Source organism: Pongo abelii, chromosome 1, assembly GCF_028885655.2.
Source record: "Pongo abelii isolate AG06213 chromosome 1, NHGRI_mPonAbe1-v2.0_pri, whole genome shotgun sequence".
Taxonomy (NCBI): domain Eukaryota; kingdom Metazoa; phylum Chordata; class Mammalia; order Primates; family Hominidae; genus Pongo; species Pongo abelii.
The window spans coordinates 216,161,154-216,181,378 of record NC_071985.2 but is presented as its reverse complement, the minus strand read 5'-3'; the positions used below and the strand labels follow the sequence as shown (position 1 = coordinate 216,181,378).

General features: G+C 53.0%; 2 protein-coding genes across 3 annotated transcripts in view; one reads left to right on the top strand and one right to left on the bottom strand.

The window, feature by feature from the left end:
- The window catches only part of PADI6 (peptidyl arginine deiminase 6), a 29,473-nt gene extending 19,663 nt beyond the window's left edge, over positions 1 to 9,810 (top strand). Inside the window, exons 9-16 of the mRNA XM_009234463.3 lie at positions 296 to 407; positions 2,173 to 2,280; positions 2,495 to 2,649; positions 3,148 to 3,304; positions 3,731 to 3,854; positions 5,247 to 5,317; positions 6,814 to 6,975; positions 9,319 to 9,810. Coding sequence (XP_009232738.3) covers positions 296 to 407; positions 2,173 to 2,280; positions 2,495 to 2,649; positions 3,148 to 3,304; positions 3,731 to 3,854; positions 5,247 to 5,317; positions 6,814 to 6,975; positions 9,319 to 9,552 — 1,123 coding nt within the window. The 3' untranslated portion in view covers positions 9,553 to 9,810. The remainder of the gene's footprint in view (positions 1 to 295; positions 408 to 2,172; positions 2,281 to 2,494; positions 2,650 to 3,147; positions 3,305 to 3,730; positions 3,855 to 5,246; positions 5,318 to 6,813; positions 6,976 to 9,318) is intronic.
- A 5,031-nt stretch (positions 9,811 to 14,841) lies between these two features.
- Positions 14,842 to 20,225, bottom strand: part of RCC2 (regulator of chromosome condensation 2) — a 32,998-nt gene continuing 27,614 nt past the window's right edge. For both annotated transcript variants that reach the window (XM_024251375.3, XM_054540930.2), the window contains exons 12-13: positions 18,079 to 18,156; positions 14,842 to 17,298 (exon numbers count right to left, since the gene is read on the bottom strand). In XM_024251375.3, the coding sequence (XP_024107143.1) occupies positions 17,194 to 17,298; positions 18,079 to 18,156 (183 nt within the window). In that variant the 3' untranslated portion in view covers positions 14,842 to 17,193. The remainder of the gene's footprint in view (positions 17,299 to 18,078; positions 18,157 to 20,225) is intronic.

The following is a 20,225-nucleotide window of genomic DNA, read 5'->3' as shown; positions in this document are numbered from 1 at the left end:
CAGAATGTGACCAAAGGGTATAAACAGAGCAGGCCTTGGCTACCAGGGAAGGGGCCACCACTGGCAGTTCCCAACCTGGCTCTGTCATGGGTAAAGCTGAGTAGCGTTGGACAAGATGGGCTCTGAGCTTCTGGCTTGTGCCGAGGTCAGGGATGGTTGCTCTGTCGACCTCACAGGCAGGGATGTAACCTTTCCTGGTGAGAAGGATGTGTTCTTCCTCTCTTGGCACAAGGAGGTCATAACCAGTAAGGCAGCCTCGAAAGCCTTCCCAGAACTGGCTTCTCTCCCATGGCAGGGAGCTGCAGCTGCAGGGTTTTGTGGACACAGTGACGGAGCTGAGTGAGAAGAGCAACAGCCAGGTGGCATCTGTCTATGAGGATCCCAACCGCCTGGGCAGGTGGCTCCAGGTAACACCCCACCTGGGAACCCACCTGTGGGGGAGGGGTGGGGAGACTCAGCATGTGCTACCTAAGAGGAACTTCACAGGCTTCTGGTTAACCTTAAAGACCGAAGCCTTGATAGAGGCGGCCCTGTTCTTAGGACTTCAGTGGAGGCTCAGATGAGGATTTGCCAGAGTCACGGCCACTAAGTAATAGAGTTTAGAGTCCAACCTTCCCATTCCAGAATGGACACATGTTCAAGACCACAACCCTAACCCCCCCAGGCCCTGGAAGGCTCTAATGCCTTTAGCTAAGGCTGTGGGAGCTGGGCCACTGTCCTGGGGTCCCGCCTGACTCTGGCACAGCACCAAGTCTAGAGCCCCAGTCAGCCTTTGGTTCTTAGAGCTGTGTCCTCTGCAGATGAGTGATTATCACATGCTAGGCACACCATCCTGAGCACCGGAGATAAATTGGAACATATGCTGTCCCATGTTATCAAGGATAGAACATTTAAGTGCTATGAAAGTTAGAGAATGAGATGATACCGTGAGTCATTAGACCAAATGAGGCGGTTTAAGAATAGTCGGGAAAATCTGCAAATGAAACTTAAGGAAACAAGGAGCTGGCCATGCAGAGATTTGGGGCAGGGGTGGCCAGGATTAAAAGGAGTTCCTGGCCGGGTGCTGTGGCTCACGCCTGTAATGCCAACACACTGGGAGGCTGATCACTTGAGGTCAGGAGTTTTAAAACAGCCTGGAAAACATGGCAAGATACCGTCTCTACCAAAAAATACAAAAATCAGCCAGGCGTGGTGGCGCGCACCTGTAGTCCCACCTACTTGGGTCGCTGAGGCAGGATAATCGCTTGAACCCAGGTGGCGGAGGTTGCGGTGCGCCCAGATCATGCCACTGCACTCCAGCCTGGATGACAGAGCGAGACTGTCTCAAAAAAAAAAAAAAAAAAAAGTGGGGGTGTGCTTGGAGGTCTTGAGGGCTTGGTGCAGCCAGATCACAGTGAACAAAGGTGAGAGGCAGGGCTACCTCCTGGTTAAGGAACCTTTTAAGCTAAAGGCAAACAAGAGACACTCAAAGCATGAATCGGGAATGAAAGGTTACTGTTCAGGTTTTCAAAAGACCCCTCTGGCTAAGATGTAGGGAACAGATCTTAAGAGCAGGCAAGAATAGAAGCGAAACTGGAAGGCGTTGTAGTGGCATAGGGTGGAGACACGGTGGCTTCCTGAGTGGCACCAGCGCAGAGCTGACTCAGAATGTAAGCCAGTAAGGCTTGTTAATGGATTCCTTACAAAAGAAGAAAGGAAGAATCTTGGATGCTCAAGTCTTTGTCACCCAGGCTGGAGTGCAGTGGCGCGATCTCAGCTCCACTGCAGCCTCTACCTCCTCCTGAGTAGCTGGGATTACAGGCATGAGCCACCATGCCTGGCTAACTTTTTGGGCTTTTTTTTTTTTTTTTTCTAAGTAGACGGTCTCACCATGTTGCCCAGGCTGGTCTTGAATTCCTAGGCTCAAGTGAGCCACCCACGTTGGCCTCCCAAAGTGCTGGGATTACAGGTGTGAGCCACCACACCAGGCCATGGATGCTCAAGTCTTAAACCTGAAGAGTAGGGGAGAGAGAGGGATCAGAGAGCCTTCAAGAAGGGGCAATATCCGAGCTGGATGTTGAGAGTTGAGCAGGAGTTGGCAGGAAGGAAGGGGGTTCTTACCGTATCTTTTCCCTAAATGGGGTCCAGGGAGATGTGTGACTGGCAAACAATCTGTCTTCCTCTCCATTCCAGGATGAGATGGCCTTCTGCTACACCCAGGCTCCCCACAAGACAACGTCTTTGATCCTCGACACGCCTCAGGCCACCGATCTTGATGAGTTCCCCATGAAGTACTCACTGGTGTGGAACTTGGTTTGGCTAATCTGAGCTCAGTCCAATCTCTCAGGCCTGGGGCCTGCCTAGAAATGATGGGGCACCAAGTGGGGAGAGGGCCCAGGTAGCCTCTGGGGGGAGGGGATGTGGAAGTCTACCTGAGAGCCTGGATTAAGGGATAAGACTGGGGCTTAAAGCCATCCCCTACTAATACCCCTTCCCCGGCTGGGTCTCTCCCCAGAGCCCTGGTGTTGGCTACATGATCCAGGACACTGAGGACCATAATGTGGCCAGCATGGATTCCATTGGGAACCTGATGGTGTCCCCACCTGTCAAGGTCCAAGGGAAAGAGTACCCCCTGGGCAGAGTCCTCATTGGCAGCAGCTTTTACCCCAGGTGAGCCACCAGGCCAGACGCCTCCAAATGAAAGGAAGGGACCATGGTCATTCCCTTGGCCCCGCCTGCTTCTCATAGCACCTCAGCAGGTCACGCATTATGGACCATTTCTTAAACTTGAAGACATTTGAGCTTTTGATTCACGTGGGAGACTAAAGATGAGAATAAACCATTTATTCTTTGATTCCAGGGTTTAAACTGAAACAAGTGAAATTTGGTCCACCAGGGTGTCATCTCCAAGAGATATGTGGTTGGATTTCTTAGTGGCCATAAATCCAAAATGATACTTGTGTCTGGGCTTGTCTGTCTAGAAACACTAGGCTCTGTTCTGAGTGGGGTCAGAGTAAGGGATTCGTAACCAACCCATCTGCTATGGACCGGCCTCTTTCACACAACGGTCAGAGAGGCCAGCTCCCTGGAGGCAGCATGACACCAAGTGGAGGGTGACCAGCCTGGGCCACACTGGCTCAAGAGCTGTTCTTTCCATCTTCCTTCTAGTGCAGAAGGCCGGGCCATGAGTAAGACCCTCCGAGACTTCCTCTATGCCCAGCAGGTCCAAGCGCCGGTAGAGCTCTACTCAGATTGGCTAATGTCTGGCCACGTGGATGAGTTCATGTGCTTCATCCCCACAGATGACAAGAATGAGGGCGAAAAGGTCTGTATTGGGGTCTGGAGAAGGGACATCTGACCATGTCCCCATGCCTTCTGTTGGGGAATCTTGGAAGATTCTGGAAAGAAAGCTAGCTTTTTCTTGGTTTTTTTGTTTTTTGAGAGTCTTGCTCTGTCACCCAGGCTGGAGTTGCAGTGGCGTGATCTCTGCTCACTGCAACCACTGCCTCCTGGACTCAAGCAATTCTGCCTCAGCCTCCTGAGTAGCTGAGATTACAGGTACATGCCACCACACCTTTCTAATTTTTGTATTTTTAGTAGAGATGGAATTTCACTATGTTGGCCAGGCTGGTCTCGAACTTCTGACCTCAGATGATCTGCCTGCCTCGGCCTCCAGTGTGCTGGGACTACAGATATGAGCCACCATATCCAGTTGAGAAAGCTGGCTTCTGACCCAAGTTCTGTTTCCCAGGGCTTCCAGCTGCTCCTGGCCAGCCCCAGTGCCTGCTATAAACTGTTCCGAGAGAAACAGAAGGAAGGCTATGGCGATGCTCTTCTGTTTGACGAGCTTAGAGCAGATCAGCTCCTGTCTAATGGTAAGGGAACTCCCTTTCCACAGAACAGAACTGGGGTCCTCCTTTTCCCAGGGGCCCTTTCTACATAGCCATTCTGTCACGCTTGGCAGAAAGGATGCCAGGGAAGCACAAAAGCTGTTGAAATTGCCGTATTGGAACGTCTTATTTCTAGGCTGCTCTAGTGGCACTACAACACAAGTAGACCAGATGTTCTGGGGTGGCCTAGAGTTTGTTAGGATGTATTTGAAGGGGACTCACTTAGCACATAGGTGGCCCCAAGTTGGGGGAAAATGGGTGTTAACAATGCTAGTGCCTGGATTTATTCAGGGCATGTTGGATTAAGTATCTAGGGACTGGGACTTTGTGGGTCTTCTGGTTACATTAAGGAAACACACAGGTGGACAAGCAGAGGTGGTATGGCTAGTGCCATTGCACTTCTGATCTAAAGGCTGTGGGAGTAGGCTGGGCATGGTGGCTCACACCTGTAACCCCAGCACTTTGGGAGGCCAAGGTGGGCAGATCACCTGAGGCCAGCCTGGCCAACATGATGAAAGCCCACCTCTACTAAAGATATGAAAATTAGCTGGGCATGGTGGCGCATGCCTGTAATCTCAGCTACTCAGGAGGCTGAGGCAGGGGAATCACTTTAACCTGGGAGGTGGAGGTTGCAGTGAGCTGAGATCATGCCATTGCACTCCAGCCCGGGCCACAGAGCAAGACTCCATCTCAAAAAATAATAAAGGCTGTAGGAACCCAGAAAGGGGCTAGGGGTATTAGGTTTTTCTAGACCCTCAATACCCAAAGTGTTATCTGAGGGGCCAGCGCACCTGGGAGCTTGTTAAAAATGTAGAATTTCTACCCTGCTCCAGACCTCCTGGATACTCAGCCTTTGGGGTGGGGCCCAGGAACTCCTGGTCATAGAAGCACCATGGAAGGTGACATCTGCTGAGCATGAACCACATGATAAAGACTGTCACCTCAGAGCTGGCAAATGAATTGGGCATCCCTGTCCCAAATATCAGACAATTGAGGAACAAAGGTAACGTAACCTGGAGAGGGTCACAGGCAGAAGGTGCCAGGTTGTATTGGCATAAGGGGAGTAGGGGCTGAAATCATCCTAACAAGCTCTAGGCTGTGTCCCTCAGCCTGGCACAGGCTATTCCCCCTCATGCTGGGGACAGAGTGGCCAGTGGTGGTAAGTCCTGCCTGGGAGTTCTGGTGTAGACCCTGGTCAGTCCCCAGAAGGAAGATATTGGACCTGAGAGTATGATCCCTGGAGATAGGCCAGTCCTCTCGCCATGGTCACTGGCCCAGGAATGCACCCAGGTGGCTGGGCCTGGCCCGAGTGTACCCAGCTCTGGGCAGTGCTGCCACTCCCTGACCAGCAGGCCTGCTGCCCACTTCTTCCTACAGGAAGGGAAGCCAAAACCATCGATCAACTTCTGGCTGATGAAAGCCTGAAGAAGCAGAATGAATACGTGGAGGTAGGACCAGCGTGAAGGGAGCCATCCCCAAGAAAGGGCTGGTGCCGCAGGTCCTGCAGGAAGGTTTCCACTCACCCCTCCTGAGGGGTGAAGGGTTGGGGGGTACAGCTGCCCACTACCCTTTCTTCCAGGTCTTGATACAGGCCCAGGTCTGGGGCTAGAGCTGGCCATATGCCAGTGTAGGGAGACTAGAGAAGTAAGGAGTTAGGTCTCTGGAGTCAAACACAGCACGATGTACCTTTATGCTTGGAAGAGGGCTGGAGGTGGGTAACACAGCTTTCTATGGTGTCAGATGGCTGAGGACCCAGGGTGGGACAGGGGCAGGGAGGAGCGCCATGGCATGTCGGGACTGTTGGCAGATACTGCTTGCAGTTACTGTCAGAGGGAGTTTACTTGCTATTGACTATGCAGCTGCGTCTTTTCCCCCAAGCTGAGAAAGCCCTGATTATCCAGGTTCCTAGCTGAGAACCAATGATGGCCCAAGCATTGTACAAGATACCTCACTAGAAACCCTGCAGATAACCCTATAAAGTAACACACCTCTTACATATGAGGATAGTGAGGCACACAGTAAAACCGCTAGCCCAAGATAATCATTTGGGGAAATGAGTCTGAACTTCCAAGTTCATGTGTTGCTCATTATGCTACTCAAGCTGCCTAGGGTCCATTTCCCGGAAAATGACATAGCTCAGCAGCCTCCTTGAAGAAAGCCAGCTCTCCTCACTTCTGAGAAGCTGAGTATCAGACTCAAATAGACGAGGGCCTACTCAATGCTTTCTGGATGAAATGGCCCGTCACAGCAGTCCCGAGAATGGTGTTCAGGGTCACCATCCTTCAGAGATCTTAGAAGTGAATCATTGGCTATAAGAAGCAGAGTCTCCCCAACTTCTAGGAGAAGCTTTAGGCCCAGAGAAGGGTAATTTCTTGGCTGAGGTTGCATGGTCAGCAAAACTCACTGGGTCCTTAACATTCCCAGGAATGTTCCCAAGGAATGTTCTATGCCCTGTACAGTGCATGGGTACCCTGTTTTGCAAGAGCAGCCCCCCTGGCATAGCAGGGTGGGTGCCAGCCAGGCATGGGGCTGAGACAGCATCTCCCAGCCCCTGGCGACAGCTTAGGTGTGTTGGGTATGTGTCTGAAGCCTATTTCAAGACCTAGGGAGACAGGTGTGTTGGGTTGTGTCTGAAGCCTATTTCAAGACCTAGGGAGACGCCCGGGTATTGGGCTCAGCTGGTCTGGGTTGGGAAGTGCCAGACGCTGTCTAGCCGTGGGATCCTGGACTAGACCAGACCTGAGCCATTCCTGACTAGACCATTCCTGAGCCATTTCCCCATGCAAAAAGGGAACTGCCCACTTCAGAAGGTTGGTATGACGTGTGAGGCTCCTGGCACACAGCAAGTGATGGGGATGGTAGTGGTGTCAGGCCATCGCCTACCTTCAGTATGGAAGGAAACTGATTTTAATTCCTGATGAGCTCTCCTGGCCCCACCCCACAGAAGTGCATTCACCTGAACCGTGACATCCTGAAGAAGGAGCTGGGCCTGGTGGAACAGGACATCATCGAGATTCCCCAGCTGTTCTGCTTGGAGAAGCTGACTAACATCCCCTCTGACCAGCAGCCCAAGAGGCCCTTCGCGAGGCCATACTTCCCTGACCTGGTGAGGGGCAACTGGGCATCCCTGGGTGGGGGAGGGCCTGCCCAGGCAACACTGGCTGCCACCTCACTGTGCTAGACTACAGAGATGGGGGACAGCAGATAACGGTACCTATGAGGAAATGGGAGGGAGACCCCTTCTCCTCCATCTCGGTTAGGGACACCCCTCCCAGAGAGCAGGTGTACTGGGCCCTGAAGGCTTGGAGGTTCCCCAGGCAGTTACTATGGGCCAGGCGCTTTAGGAGCCTCAGGGAGCTGCCCCCCTCCCCCACCGGTCTAAAAGGATGAACCTGTGAGGCCCACTTCGGATGGGGTGCTATGCAACCCAGAGTCGAGGTTGCCGCGCATCTGCCAGCAGTGAGGCCTTGGACAAGCTACCTCAGGGTGGGTCTTCCTGTCCGCTATCCCCAGGGTCCAGGGCAGCAGTGTCTGATACATGGAGGTACATCAGCACTTAAAATAACATTCTAGGCCGGGTGCGGTAGCTCATGCCTGTAATCCCAACATTTTTGGGAGGCCCAGGCAGGCGGATCACCTGAGGTTTGGAGTTTGAGACCAGCCTGACCAACATGGAGAAACCCTGTCTCTACTAAAAATACAAAATTAGTTGGGTATGGTAGCACATGCCTGTAATCCCAAGCTACTCTGGAGGCTGAGACAGGAGAATTGCTTGAACCCAGGAGACAGAGGTTGCACTGAGTCTAGATCACTCCATTGCACTCCAGCCTGGGCAACAAGTATGAAACTCCGTCTCCAATATTTATTCTGCTTGGCTAGTTGTGGTGGCTCACCTGTAGTTCTAGTACGTTGGGAGGCTGAGGTAGGAAGATCACTTGAACTCAGGAGTTGGAGACCAGCTAGGGCAACATAGTGAGACCCTGCAACTTTAAAACAAAACAAAAAAACTGGGGCCAGGGTGCAGTGGCTCATGTAATCTCAGCACTTTGGGAGGCTGAGGCGGGTGGATCACTTGAAGTCTGAAGTTCCAGACCAGCCCGGCCAACCTGGTTGAAACTCTCTCTAGTAAAAATACAAAAAACTAGCTGGGTGTGGTGGTGCATGCCTATAATTCCAGCTAATCAGAGGCTGAGGCAGGAGGATCCCTTGAACCCAGGAGGCGGAGGTTGCAGTGAGCCAAGATTGCACCACTGGACTCCAGCCTGGGCAACAGAGCAAGACTGTCTCCCAAAAAAAACAAAAAATGCTGGGTGTGGTGGCACATACCTGTAGTCTCAGCCACTCAGGAGGCTGAGGCAGGATAATTTCTTGAGCCCCGGAGGTGGAGGCTGCAATGAGCCACTGCACTCTAGCCTGGGCAACAAACCAAGACCTTGTCTGATAAACCAAACCAAAAACAAAAAACAAACAAAACATTCTGGGGCCGGGTGTGGTGGCTCACACCTGTAATCCCAGCACTTTGGGAGGCCCAGGCAGGAGGATCACCCGAGGTCAGGAGTGCGAGACCAGTCTAACATGGAGAAACACTGTCTTTACCAAAAATACAAAATTAGCCAGGTGTGGTAGTGCATTCCTGTCATCCCAGCTACTCAGGAGGCTGAGGCAAGAGAATCGCTTGAACCCAGGAGGTGGAGGTTGCAGTGAGCCGAGATCACGCTGTTGCACTCCAGCCTGGGCAACGAGAGCAAAACTTTTTTTGTTCTGTTTTTTGTTTTTAAAAATTCTGTTCCTACTTATTCTAAACCAGAAGTTATAATCAAGAGTGGGGCTGTGAGTACAAGAGGTCCTGGCTTCACCAAGCCTATGCTGACTGGCTCACATCTGAACTTTCTCATGTAACAACTGACCCATTATACAGGTGTTTAAAATGAACTGAGGCATTTGAGTGCCCCAATTCTCTAAACACCTGCTGACCGCTTCCCTGGGTCCTAGGGACACAGGCCCTGCATGCTCCAATTGTACATGGGTGTCTTCTAACTTGATCAGCTCAGTGTGGTCCAGTAGGGGTGAGTAATGGTAAGAAGCTTCTTTGAGGAGGAGTTGAGATACAAAAGATACACAGCAGTCAACTGACAAAGCGGGGGTGGGGAGAGTGTTCCAGTGGAGGCAGCACCCATGTTTTGCATCTAGATAAGAGGCCAGAATAATCAAAACATAGAAACTAGAGAAGTTGACAATCCCAGACCTTGGCCAGGCAGGATTTTATCTGGCTGTTGAGAAACAGCCATTGTAGGGCTAAGCAAAAGTGAGCTGGGTTTTGCTGACCTGGAGGAGGCGGCTGCCTGCCCTGCTACTCCTGGTCTGGCCTGACCACAGAGATGCAAGTGGGCGGCTGGCTTTCAGGCCTCTGATCCCTGTTCAGGCCTCACCCACCCTGTCTTTCCTACAGCTGCGGATGATTGTGATGGGCAAGAACCTGGGGATCCCCAAGCCTTTCGGGCCCCAAATCAAGGGGACCTGCTGCTTGGAAGAAAAGATTTGCTGCTTGCTGGAGCCCCTGGGCTTCAAGTGCACCTTCATCAATGACTTTGACTGTTACCTGACGGAGGTTGGAGACATCTGTGCCTGTGCCAACATCCGCCGGGTGCCCTTTGCCTTCAAATGGTGGAAGATGGTACCTTAGACCCAGGCCCTGGAGCTGCCAGCTCTGCCCCAGTGTGGATGGCCCACTGTCACCATGCAACAGCATGATTCTTTGCCCAGTAGAGGAGGCTGGAGAGTCCAGGCACCAGAACCCTTTCTTCCCTGTCCACCCCGACCCTCGGACCCAGTAGGATGGCAAATGCCGCCAGCTTGAACCCCTGTGGGGAAAAGATGGAAAAGTGTTCAGCCAAGTGGCGTTTACTAAATAGCCAATAAAGTGCTGGTGGGCATGAATGCATCTTGGCGGTGACCTCCTTGTTTGGGGAGGGGATGAGTGACAACTGAGGACAAGGCTGAGCTGAGATACCTATGGCCATGTTGGCCTACTTGTGTTGGGGGAGAGACTTGGCTACATGAGTTGCTGTCCTTCCCCTCATGTCTAAATTACGTATGTGGCAGAAAGTGGTTGGACTTATCCAAATGGATTTAAGATTATCCAAATGCTGCTCTGGTTTAAGCAAGTGGGACAAGCTGAGTCTAGAGTCCACGGCCCAGGCTGGAGGAAGGTCGAGGGCCTCCCCCTTGGGCCTGGTAGGACCTGGAGGGGGCAGGCCCGCGGTGGGAGTGGTGCCATGCCCGGCGGGCAGCTGGCCTCAGCAAGTGGAGGCTCTGGTCTCCTTGGGTCTGTAGGTGTGGCCTCTGAGAGAAGGCACAGCAGGGGCGGACCTGGGCTGATCCTCAGCCTGAAATGTCCGCTCCAGGGCCCAAAGCCGCGTATTCCCATCTTACTACCCGTGTTAATGGCACAGGGATGCTGTTAAGCTTTAACAGGTGCTGTGGCTCCCACCCTGCTCCTCCTGGATGATGATGACTCTAGGACACTCTAATCCTCAGGGTAGGACCTGAGAAGGGAGCCCTGTGTCCATGTCCCACAGGGAGTTGAAGGCAGAGCTGAGCCTCAAACTAGCCCCCGTCCTAGCACCCGGGGCTCTGTGGGCAGCAGGCAGGACCTGGCCAGCCTCTGCCAGCTGCTGGGGCAGTGGAGGAGGGTCATCCTAAGGAAGCGAGGCAGAAGCCAGGGTTGGGGCAGCAGGGCCGGTCTCTGGATCAGAAGTGGGTCTTTATCCAGGAGCTGCACCCTGGTGTGCAGGCTACCCCAGGACATCTTACAACATCTCGTTAACCTGCCTATGGTGGTGCAGAGTTTGTGGACTACACTAGAGACCTCTTGTATTCATGGCTCTGACCCCTATACCAGCCTGGGACTGACACAGACCAGGCCTTCAAATATGGGGAGGGATGGATCAGCTCATCTGCATTTTCAGATAGTCTAGAAAAGCCAAAAGAAATAGGGGACTCTAGACCCCAAGGGCTGGGGCTCCATCTCTAGGGGAAAAGGGGAGAGGGAAGCCCTAGGGCCAGAAGGGGGACAAAAGGTCCACTCTTCCACCCCCATGGGCTTTTCCCAGGGAACTCGCCCACCTCTGCCAAGGGCCGCCTTAGGGTGGATGAATTGGTCCCTCCTCTGACCCTTAACTAGACCCTCACCCAGAGCTTTTCGGTCAGCCCTGGGCCCCTCCCGCCCCACCTAAGGGTCCCATGGGAGATCTTGGCAGCTTGACACCCTTCTCTCCTGTTACCTTCCGGGCAGCACCTCCCTGATGGCACCTAGAGAGGCGCCCTCCCAGCCCTGGCTGTTAGCAGACACCTGCAGCAGAGAGCTGGGTGTACTTGGGCTTGCACAATGCTATAAATGTCTCTAAGTTAGGCACTGACAATTTACTCAAAGTCTGGATTTCCAGCTCCTGCTGCCAAGTCTTTAGACCTGACCACACTGGGCTCGAGGCTGAAGACTCACTGGCCACACCCTCTAGACAAAGATGTACTCCAAAAGGCCCCGCTCCCCATCCCTCCCCACTGTGTCCCCCTGCAAAGGTCAGTGGTCATTTGGCGCCGTGCTTGCACTACTGCTGTAGAGAAGGAGAGGAAATGTTCCCTGTACTGGTCAAAGGCGAGAAAACAAGCTAAGTGGGCTCTGTGCCTCAGTTTCCTCACCAGTGCAAGTGGGTAAGAGTTGTGCCTGTCTTGAGGTTGTTCTGAGGACTGGAGCTATTTACATAGAGCCCTAGAAAGACACATGGCACCTCTCATTCCTGAAGGCTGGGAGACCACATCTCTGTAGAAGTAAACAAAACCCTCCATTGCCTGCACAGCAGACATGGGGCCAGGCACAGTGGCTCATGCCTGTAATCCCAGCACTTTGGGAGGCTGAGGCAGGTGGATCACTTGAGGCCAGCAGTTCAAGGCCGGCCTGGCCAACGTGGGGAAACCCCGTCTCTACTAAAAATGCAAAACTTAGTCGGGGCGTTGTGGCATGCACCTGTAATCCCAGCTACTTGGGAGGCTGAGTGGCTGAGTTGAGAGAATCACTTGAACCCAGGAGGCGGAGGCTCCAAGATCATGCCACTGCACTCCAGCCTGGGCAACAGAGTGAGACTTTGTCTCAAAAAAAAAAAAAAAAAAAAAAAAAAAAATCACAGGAAAAGCCGGCGGGGTGGGGGGTAGGTGGGGGAGTGCTGGGGACCCAGTGTGAGGGCAGCCGTGGGTTTTGGAGATTCCAGCCCTCCCATGTGCCTCTCAACCGGCAACAGGCCATCTTTTAGTTCTTTAGAGGCACCGAGTCCTCTCCCCTCCAGGATGCTTCAGTGCCCAGAATGCTCTTAGCAGGGGGTGACCCCCATTTCCCTTCCAAAGCCTTGAAGGGGCTGTTCCTGTCTCCCTTTCCCTCCTCCCTGCATCCCTGCATTCCTGCCTGCTGAGTCCTCCCAGTCTGGAGAGTGGGCTCCACTGCTACTGTCTGGTGTTAACACCAGCTAAGCTGGATCCTGAGACCCTCCAGCGTGGCCATCCCGTGTGACGCTCCCGCAGGTCCCCGCCCTTCAATGTGGTGCTGGGGCAGGTGTTCGGAGCAAAGCAGGGCTGGGTAGGAACGGGCAAGTCCCCTTCCCCATTTGCCATCCTTCCAGCCCTTTCCACTCTTCCCTGGGAGCCTAAGGAGCCACTGAGTGTGGAGGACATTGGCCAGCAAGGCTGCTGGCTTGACGGGGCAGGACGATAGCAGGAGGCAGCAGCTTTGCAGGTGAGAAAAACCCCAGAGCCAAAGGCCAGGTGCGGTGGCTCACGCCTGTAATCCTAGCACTTCAGGAGGCCGAGGTAGGGGGATCACTTGAGTTCAAGAGTTAGAGACCAGTTTGGTCAACATGGCAAAACCCCATCTCTACTGAAAATACAAAAAAATTAGCCGGGTGTGGTGGCATGTGCCTGTAATCTTAGCTATTCAGGAGGCTGAGGCAGGAGAATTACTTGAACCCGGGAGGAGGAGGTTGCAGGGAGCCAAGATTTTGACACTGTACTCCAGCCTGGGGGACGTTAAAAAAAAAAAAAAAAAATCCAGAGCCGCCCGTGGGGAGACTGCCTTCTCTGCCCCCCGACTTCAGGAGGCTTCTCCCATCCCCCAGCCACAGGCCTGGCGGGCCCCAGCTGCTCGGTATTGGCCGCCTACGCTGCCCCTGGAAGGGCAGGTAAAGGTCTCGTGGATGTTCTCCAAGCTCTCACGGCACCCCTCCAGGGAGGCCACAGGTCATATGGGCTCCCTGTCCTCAGCCAGGGACAGGCTCGGGGAACAGGGGAGGCCATCTTTGTTACTAGGATCTTTGTAGTTCCAGGCACAGGTCTTCCTACCTGCCCCAGTGTGTCCCTCAGCCAAAGCCATTTTCTCTCTGCACCCCACTTCCCTCTATAACACAGGAATAAAAAACAGCCTTCCCTTCAAGACCGTCTGTGTGGCCGTGCGCGGGTAGCTCACGCCTGTAATCCCAGCACTTTGGGAGGCCGAGGCGGGCAGATCACTTGAGGTCAGTTTGAGACCAGCCTGGCCAACATGGTGAAACCCCGTCTCTATTAGAAATATAAAAACTAGCGGGGCGTGGTGGCACTTGCCTGTAATCCCAGCTACTCAGGAGGCCGAGGCAGGAGAACTGCTTGAACCCAGGAGGCAGGCGTTGCAGTAAGCAGAGATCACACCACTGCACTCCAGCCTGGGCGACAGAGGAAAGCTCCGTCTCAAACATACAAGGCCAAGCGCAGTGGCTCACGCCTGTAATCCCAGCACTTTGGGAAGCCAAGGTGGGAGGATCACGAGGTCAGGAGTTCGAGATCAGCCTGGACAACATGGTGAAACCCCATCTCTACTAAAAATACAAAAATTAGCCAGGTGTGTGGTGGGCACCTGTAATCCCAGCCACTCAGAAGGCTGAGGGAGGAGAATCGCTTGAACCCAGGAGGCGGAGGTTGCAGGAGCTGCGATTACACCACTGCACTCCAGCCTGGGCGAAAGAAACTCCATCTCAAAGAAGACTGTCAGAGTGGCCTGCAGGAGTCAGGGGCGACACACTCAATTTGCAGCATGTGCCCAATACACGCCAGCCAGTGCGTGTCAGCCGGGACGCTGCCCCCAGCAGTGGCTTCCCTGCCCACGGGGGCTCTTCCAGGGCAGAACATCTGATGGGAAGCTCCAAGCTCCCAAGGTGGGAGATGGGGAAACACCGTGTTTTACATTTGGACTGTCCTGCAACAGTGCACATGCTGCTTCTGCAGCTAACAGGCCGTGGGAGACGGGTTTCCTCCTCTCCCAAACTGGGCCAATGCCTGCCAGGAGCTGGTCTGGACACTATTCAGCCAGTCAACCCAAGGTGGCCAGCACTCGAGGTTCCAAGGATCCCAGGCATCTTTGTGGCTGCAGGGAGCCGGCATCCTGTGCAAGGGTCTTGTCTAGGACTCTGCCCGGTATAGACTCAGCAGCAGCCTAGAAGGGAGAGCGTCCGGGGTCTCTGAACCTAGGACCAGCCTCCTGGTGCCCTCTGGTGGGCAGTTGGCCACACTACCTGCACAGAGCAGCACTGGCCTGAAGCCACGGCCGGGGCCTGACCAGAGTCCCCTGCTGAAGTCTGGGGAGTGGGTGCACATGCAGTCACCGTTCTGGATGCCTCCCGTGACTTATTTTTTTCCTCTCAAAGCCCCAGTGAAAATGCGAAGAACTCCACTTCTGAATTGGACAACTGAGGTACTGACACTGTCCCGCTCCCCTAGCATTTCATGAGGCAGAGTTGGGGGATCCACTCACTTCAACCAGTGCAGTTTAAACCTGGAAGCTCCCCTGGGGCCACCTGTCTCCTGACACCACCTTCTGTGGGTGCCAGAGCTTAGGAAATACACATATAAGGAGTTAAGAAAAACAGAGCTCCGTTCCAACCGAAAAAGAAATGCAAAATCCAAGACAGTAGACAATGATGTCATTTATTTAAAATGTTTACTCCAAGAAATATATATATAAAAAAAAATAATAAGACAATTACAGCACTAAACCAGGCACCTTCGACCAAATCACAACCTCCTCTTTGATTCCCCTTCATGCTAAGCCTCTTTCAAATTCTTTTTCCTGAGCTGGAAGACCAGTCAGATGCCCGCAGGGTCAGTGCCAAGCACATTCCCAGCCGGGCAACTGTGTACCTTTCTCTAGGAGTACACAACACCCTTCCCCCACAACTCCTTGTTTTAAAGGATTTAACCCATTAGGAAGCCCATTTTTCAATCTAAGCCAGAAGGAGGTGCAGGACAAGGCAGGCAGTCTTCACTTTGAAGGTCCCTTTACTGCTCCAGTCCCTGGGCTAGGGTTCTAGAAGAGGCTGGCTGCGGGTTTACATGAGGCCATCAAAGATCTAAGTCCAGCTCCGCCCAGGGCGGCTCCTGCAAAGGCTGGGACTTCGGGTGCTGCGTCCTCAACCCTCTCGGTGACCACGATTCAAAGGAGAGACCTCAAGGGTGCCAGAAGCACAGGTGCCTGGGCTGCATTCCAGGAAAGAGACCTGTCCAGGGAAACGGATCAGGCTGTTGCATGGAAGCTTGAGTCAGAGATGGTGGTTTTGGGGTGATTTGGACAAATTAGGTTAGTTTAGCAAAGCTCTGAAGTAGCAGAAGCTTCTCCCCTGGACTACTGATTGAACACAGAACAAGAGATGTGCGTGGCGTCAGACTAAGTCTTAGAGAGATGCAGGCCAGTCTCCTCCCACAGGGCCTTGGGACTGGCAGGACAGACACTGCTACATGCCCTCCAAGGGCAGGAGTCACGGTAAGGAGCGACTGGGGTGGAAAATTGGGAAAAAAGCAACAACAACTAGATCATTTTTGGCATTTTAACATGGAGACAGTGACAAGTGCTAACAATAGCAAAAGAAAAAAAAAAAAACTTGAAGAGACCAATATTTAACTTTCCCATCCACCCAAGTCTCACACTTAAGTTCTAGTCCCATCTCCCCCATAAGCACCACTGAACTAAATATCTATTTTAAAGCACCCAAACCAGTCCAGACCCTCTGGAAACCAAGAGCCCCAGCCACAGCTGTCGCCTCTCTTGGGTCCAGGCGAGAGGAGGGTTCCGGGAAAGGCACCTCATAACTCACTCAGCGCAGCACACACGGCGGCGAGCTCGGGCACGGGCACTTGATGGGGACGCAGGTGGCAGTCACAGCATCCGTGCTGACACGCAAGGAAGGGGACTCTTCGGTAATCCCAACTATTTGGTACCAGAGCCAAACAAACGTGACTAAAGGGAGCTGGGTCAGCAGAACGGTACCCCGAGTCTCAGCAACAGGACGGCTCGCGCGAGGCAGGATCCAGGCGGGGGGAGAAAAAGAGACCAAAGCACAAGGCGATCGAGGCTGGCACAGAAAGGGCTGATCCCTCTTGCAAGGACTGGAGAATGCACTTGACTGCTGGCTGATCAATCTCTTAAATGGCGAGTGCGCGTGACAAGGCTCAGCCCTGGCTCCACAGGGAGCCACCAAGCTGACTCAACTGATACAAATGTTCCCACCTCTGCCCCACCCCCAAGTCCCCATGGTTCCACAATCACCTGATTTTCATTTGGACTTCTTTAACAGCTAAAGTAGATATAAATGGCTAAACACAGATCCCCAATCCCCCACCAGGGGGGACATGGCCGATTCTATAATGTCGCAGCCAGAAGGCTGTGGGCGTACAGGCAGCCAAGGGGAGAGACAGAACCGACACCAGCCTAGGCCGATCTGCAAGAAAAAGCAGGAAAGGAGTGACCCGGATGCTTCCGAAGCACGAGAGCGTGATTTTTGGATGGAGGCGGGCCGGCGACTTTGCCCAGCTGCTGCCGGTTCCTGTAAGGGACATTTTTTCTGAGTAAATGGCGATTCCTCTTCCATGTGGCATCTGCTTGGATCACGATGCTAATTGTAACTGGAAAGGGGTGTTTTGGGGAGTGTATTCAGGAGAGGAAGAAAGAAAAAACTCAAAAAAAAAAACAAAAAACCTAGATTGCTCAAAGTTTCTGCCTCTTTTGTAGGAATGGTTCAACTATGAGCAAGTATTTTAATTCGACGTTAAGGGAAAAAAAGGGACTTTGGAAAGCATACAGAAAAAAAGGTAGTTAACGTTGGATCATTTGTAAAACGGAACCTCAGGGAGTCTAAACAAAAATGCACCTTCGGTCAACTTTTGCTTTTTTAAATTCCTCGTTTGACTTCCCGTCCCAGTGCACATGGAAATGACAGCTGCCGCGAGAGGTGTGGAGTCGGAGGAGTCTCCGGGAGCATCAGAGGGTTCGGGGGTTGTATTCTGGCAGTTTCTTGATCTTCTCTTTCTCAGTCTCACTTTCGTCTCTTGCTATCACCAAGGAGTGTGAGTAGCCCATGGCGACCTGGGGGGACAAATCAGCGTTGGGTGTGCCTGTGGCACCTGGGCTAATTAATGCGTTGAAGAGACTCTGGAAACTGGGCTGCTAAAGCGGGTCAAGCATGGAGAAAAACAGAGTGCCCTTGAAAACCGCAAAAAGCCCCTCTGCCCAAGATAGCCAGTTTCCATGTGACTGCCACCAATGCTCTGCCAATCAGAGCCTTCCAGGCTGCCCTGGGAGACCCAGCTGGAAGGAAGCCCACTGGGCCACCTCTTATCAGCAGGGACAGGTGGGGACATGGCTCCAGCTCCACTTCCATCCCCCCCATCTCTGGCTCACAATCCTGCCTGGGTGAGGTGCACCACCCCTCTCTGTGTCTTGGCAGACAGGGCCAGCAGGCTGGTTGACTGAGCCGCAGGGGCCTCACCCCGCCATCTGACTCCCGCAGCCACGCAGCCTCTACTCCGTGGACCTGCGGACCTGCCTCCAGCCCAGCGGATCTGAGTCCTGGGTGTGATGGAGACGCGAGCGATGTGCTCGCCCGAGAGTGGATCTGCTGCGGCCAGTTGGTGCCATCTGTCATCAAGGGTGAGGACAGCCACCCAGCCTGGCCAGCAACCCTCTGCACTCTCTCCTGCAGATGATTGTTACCCCTCAAACAAATCTTAGTGTGAGACACCAGGAAAGCCAGCTGAGATGTTAAACAAGACAACCCAAACAGACTGCGATGATCAAAATCATGAGGAGTGACATACCACTGGGTACGGACACGTCCCCGAGCTGGCACAGCCGCCCCCCACTCACCTGCTCTGAGAAAATGCCATCCAGAGTCTTCACCTCCTGGGCTGCAGTGGAAGACTTGGGCTTGTGGTCCCCGTAGCCCTGGCAAAGCAAACAAGATGTTCGCAATCGGGGATCCATGTGGCTCAGTCCACAAGTGGGGAATCACGGCAACATTTCCTGGTCCCCACTAACCGGAAGCCAGTGATGATGCCCTCTGGCCCGTGACCAAGCCCGGCCACCCTTGCACACAAGGGCCAGGCGGAATCATCCAAGTTTATCCACAAAAGGTGCCGCCAGCAGGCGACTAGCGCTTAACCTAAGGAAGACCAAGGTGCCCAACTCTAGCCTGCGGGACTTCTGTGTGCACAAGTCCTTTCTGGTGAGTACTGCACTGGTGACAGATGACACCACGAGTGCAGGAAGAATGGCCAACTGCAGCCCTTTGGAACCAAACTGACCAAGAACACGGGCTGACCAAATGCCCTTGATGCCTCCACCATCCAGAGTGGAATAATCACCATCCAAAACAAAACAAAACAAAATAAAAGGGCTTAAGCGTGACAGGGAGACTATTAGCAATGGCACCAGAGAACCAGTTTCCCTCCCAGAGGTAGAAGGAACTGGACGAATTGGCACAGCTAAGGGGGAGTCTTGTGCAAAGGTGTGGAGCTGGGCGATTGAAAGGTTGAAGGCCCTGGCTCAGGTGAAACAGAGGGTCCCACAGGGCGGGAGAGGAGGACCCTCCCTCCCCAGCCCAGGCCTGCCCACATGTCCCTGGTTTCATCTCCTGCCAGGCCCCACCTCGGGCCTTCCCACACAGTAGATGTTCCCTCCAAGGTGCCAGGCCAACTTCTCACCCTTGAGAAGCTCCCCCAAAAGTCTCCCTTGCTCCCCTCTAGTTTCAAAATTTATATTTAGAAGGTCAAAGTCTATTTCTGATAGGCCCCAGAAAACATCCTTCCTCCTCTAAGAACTATCTGTAGAAACTGGGCCAGGTTCTGTCTCTTTCCTGTCAATGTTTCAAATCGGGCCACCAAAGCATCTGAGCCAGACTCCAAGGGTGTGCAGAGCCCCGAGAAAAAGGTGCATTCACCATCCATCCCAGCCACAGCTCAAGGGACCAAGGAACGCCCTTCCTTCCCCTCCTCTCCATCAACCACGTCACCTTGCAACCACAAGAGCACAGGAGAGGGAGACAGACTGTGCTTCTAACAAGAAATAAGGGACTAAAACTAAGACCACCAAGAGTTAAGCGGAGAATCAAACTGTGACTAGCGCAGGCAGATCAGGATGCACTCCACAGCCAAGCTAGTCTTCCTAACAAAAACTCAAAGACCTGCCTTGGCCGGGTGCGGTGGCTCATGCCTGTAATCCCAGCACTTTGGGAGGTCGAGGCGGGTGGATCACCTAAGGTCAGGAGTTCAAGACCAGCCTGGCCAACATGGTGAAACCCCATCTCTACCAAAAATACAAAAATTAGCTGGGCATGGTGGCAAACGCCTATAGTCCCACCTACTCAGGAGGCTGAAGCAGGAGAACTGAGAATCATTTGAACCTGGGAGACAGAGGGTGCAGTAAGCCAAGATCGCGCCACTGCACTCCAGCCTGGGTGACAGAGAAACTCCATCTCAAAAAAAAAAAAAAAGACTCACCTAGCACCAGGACCTAAGAATGAAAGACATTTGTTTGCGGAAAGCCATGTGTGTGAAATTGAGGGCCATGAGTTCTAACCTCATCACTCAATTAACTGGTATTAACAACAGAAACACAGGTTTAAACTCAATTTGGAAAAATGAAGAATGTCCCCAAATCACCCACAACTGTGAGTTTCCCACTGACTTAGGCCTCCAGGGGAGAGGGAACAAACAGGCCCTTTTCCTACCATAACCCAACTGTAGTTTACAAAATGTGAGGGGAAACTGGATCTGAAAAGTCCCAATTTTCAGAGTTTACAAATGTGCAGAGATGACTCAGAATTATCTGACTAGCACAGAATTCTCCTTGAAAACTCATGGGACTCAATTGTGTTGCAAACCTTAATACAATAAGGGGGGAATCCCAAGTGTTTTTCTTCTGTGTGTTTTGGGAGACAGCTGGAGAGAACCCAAAGGCCGTGAGCCACCCTGACTGGTTCCACTTCCCCCCGACCCGCACAGGTGACAGCTTAC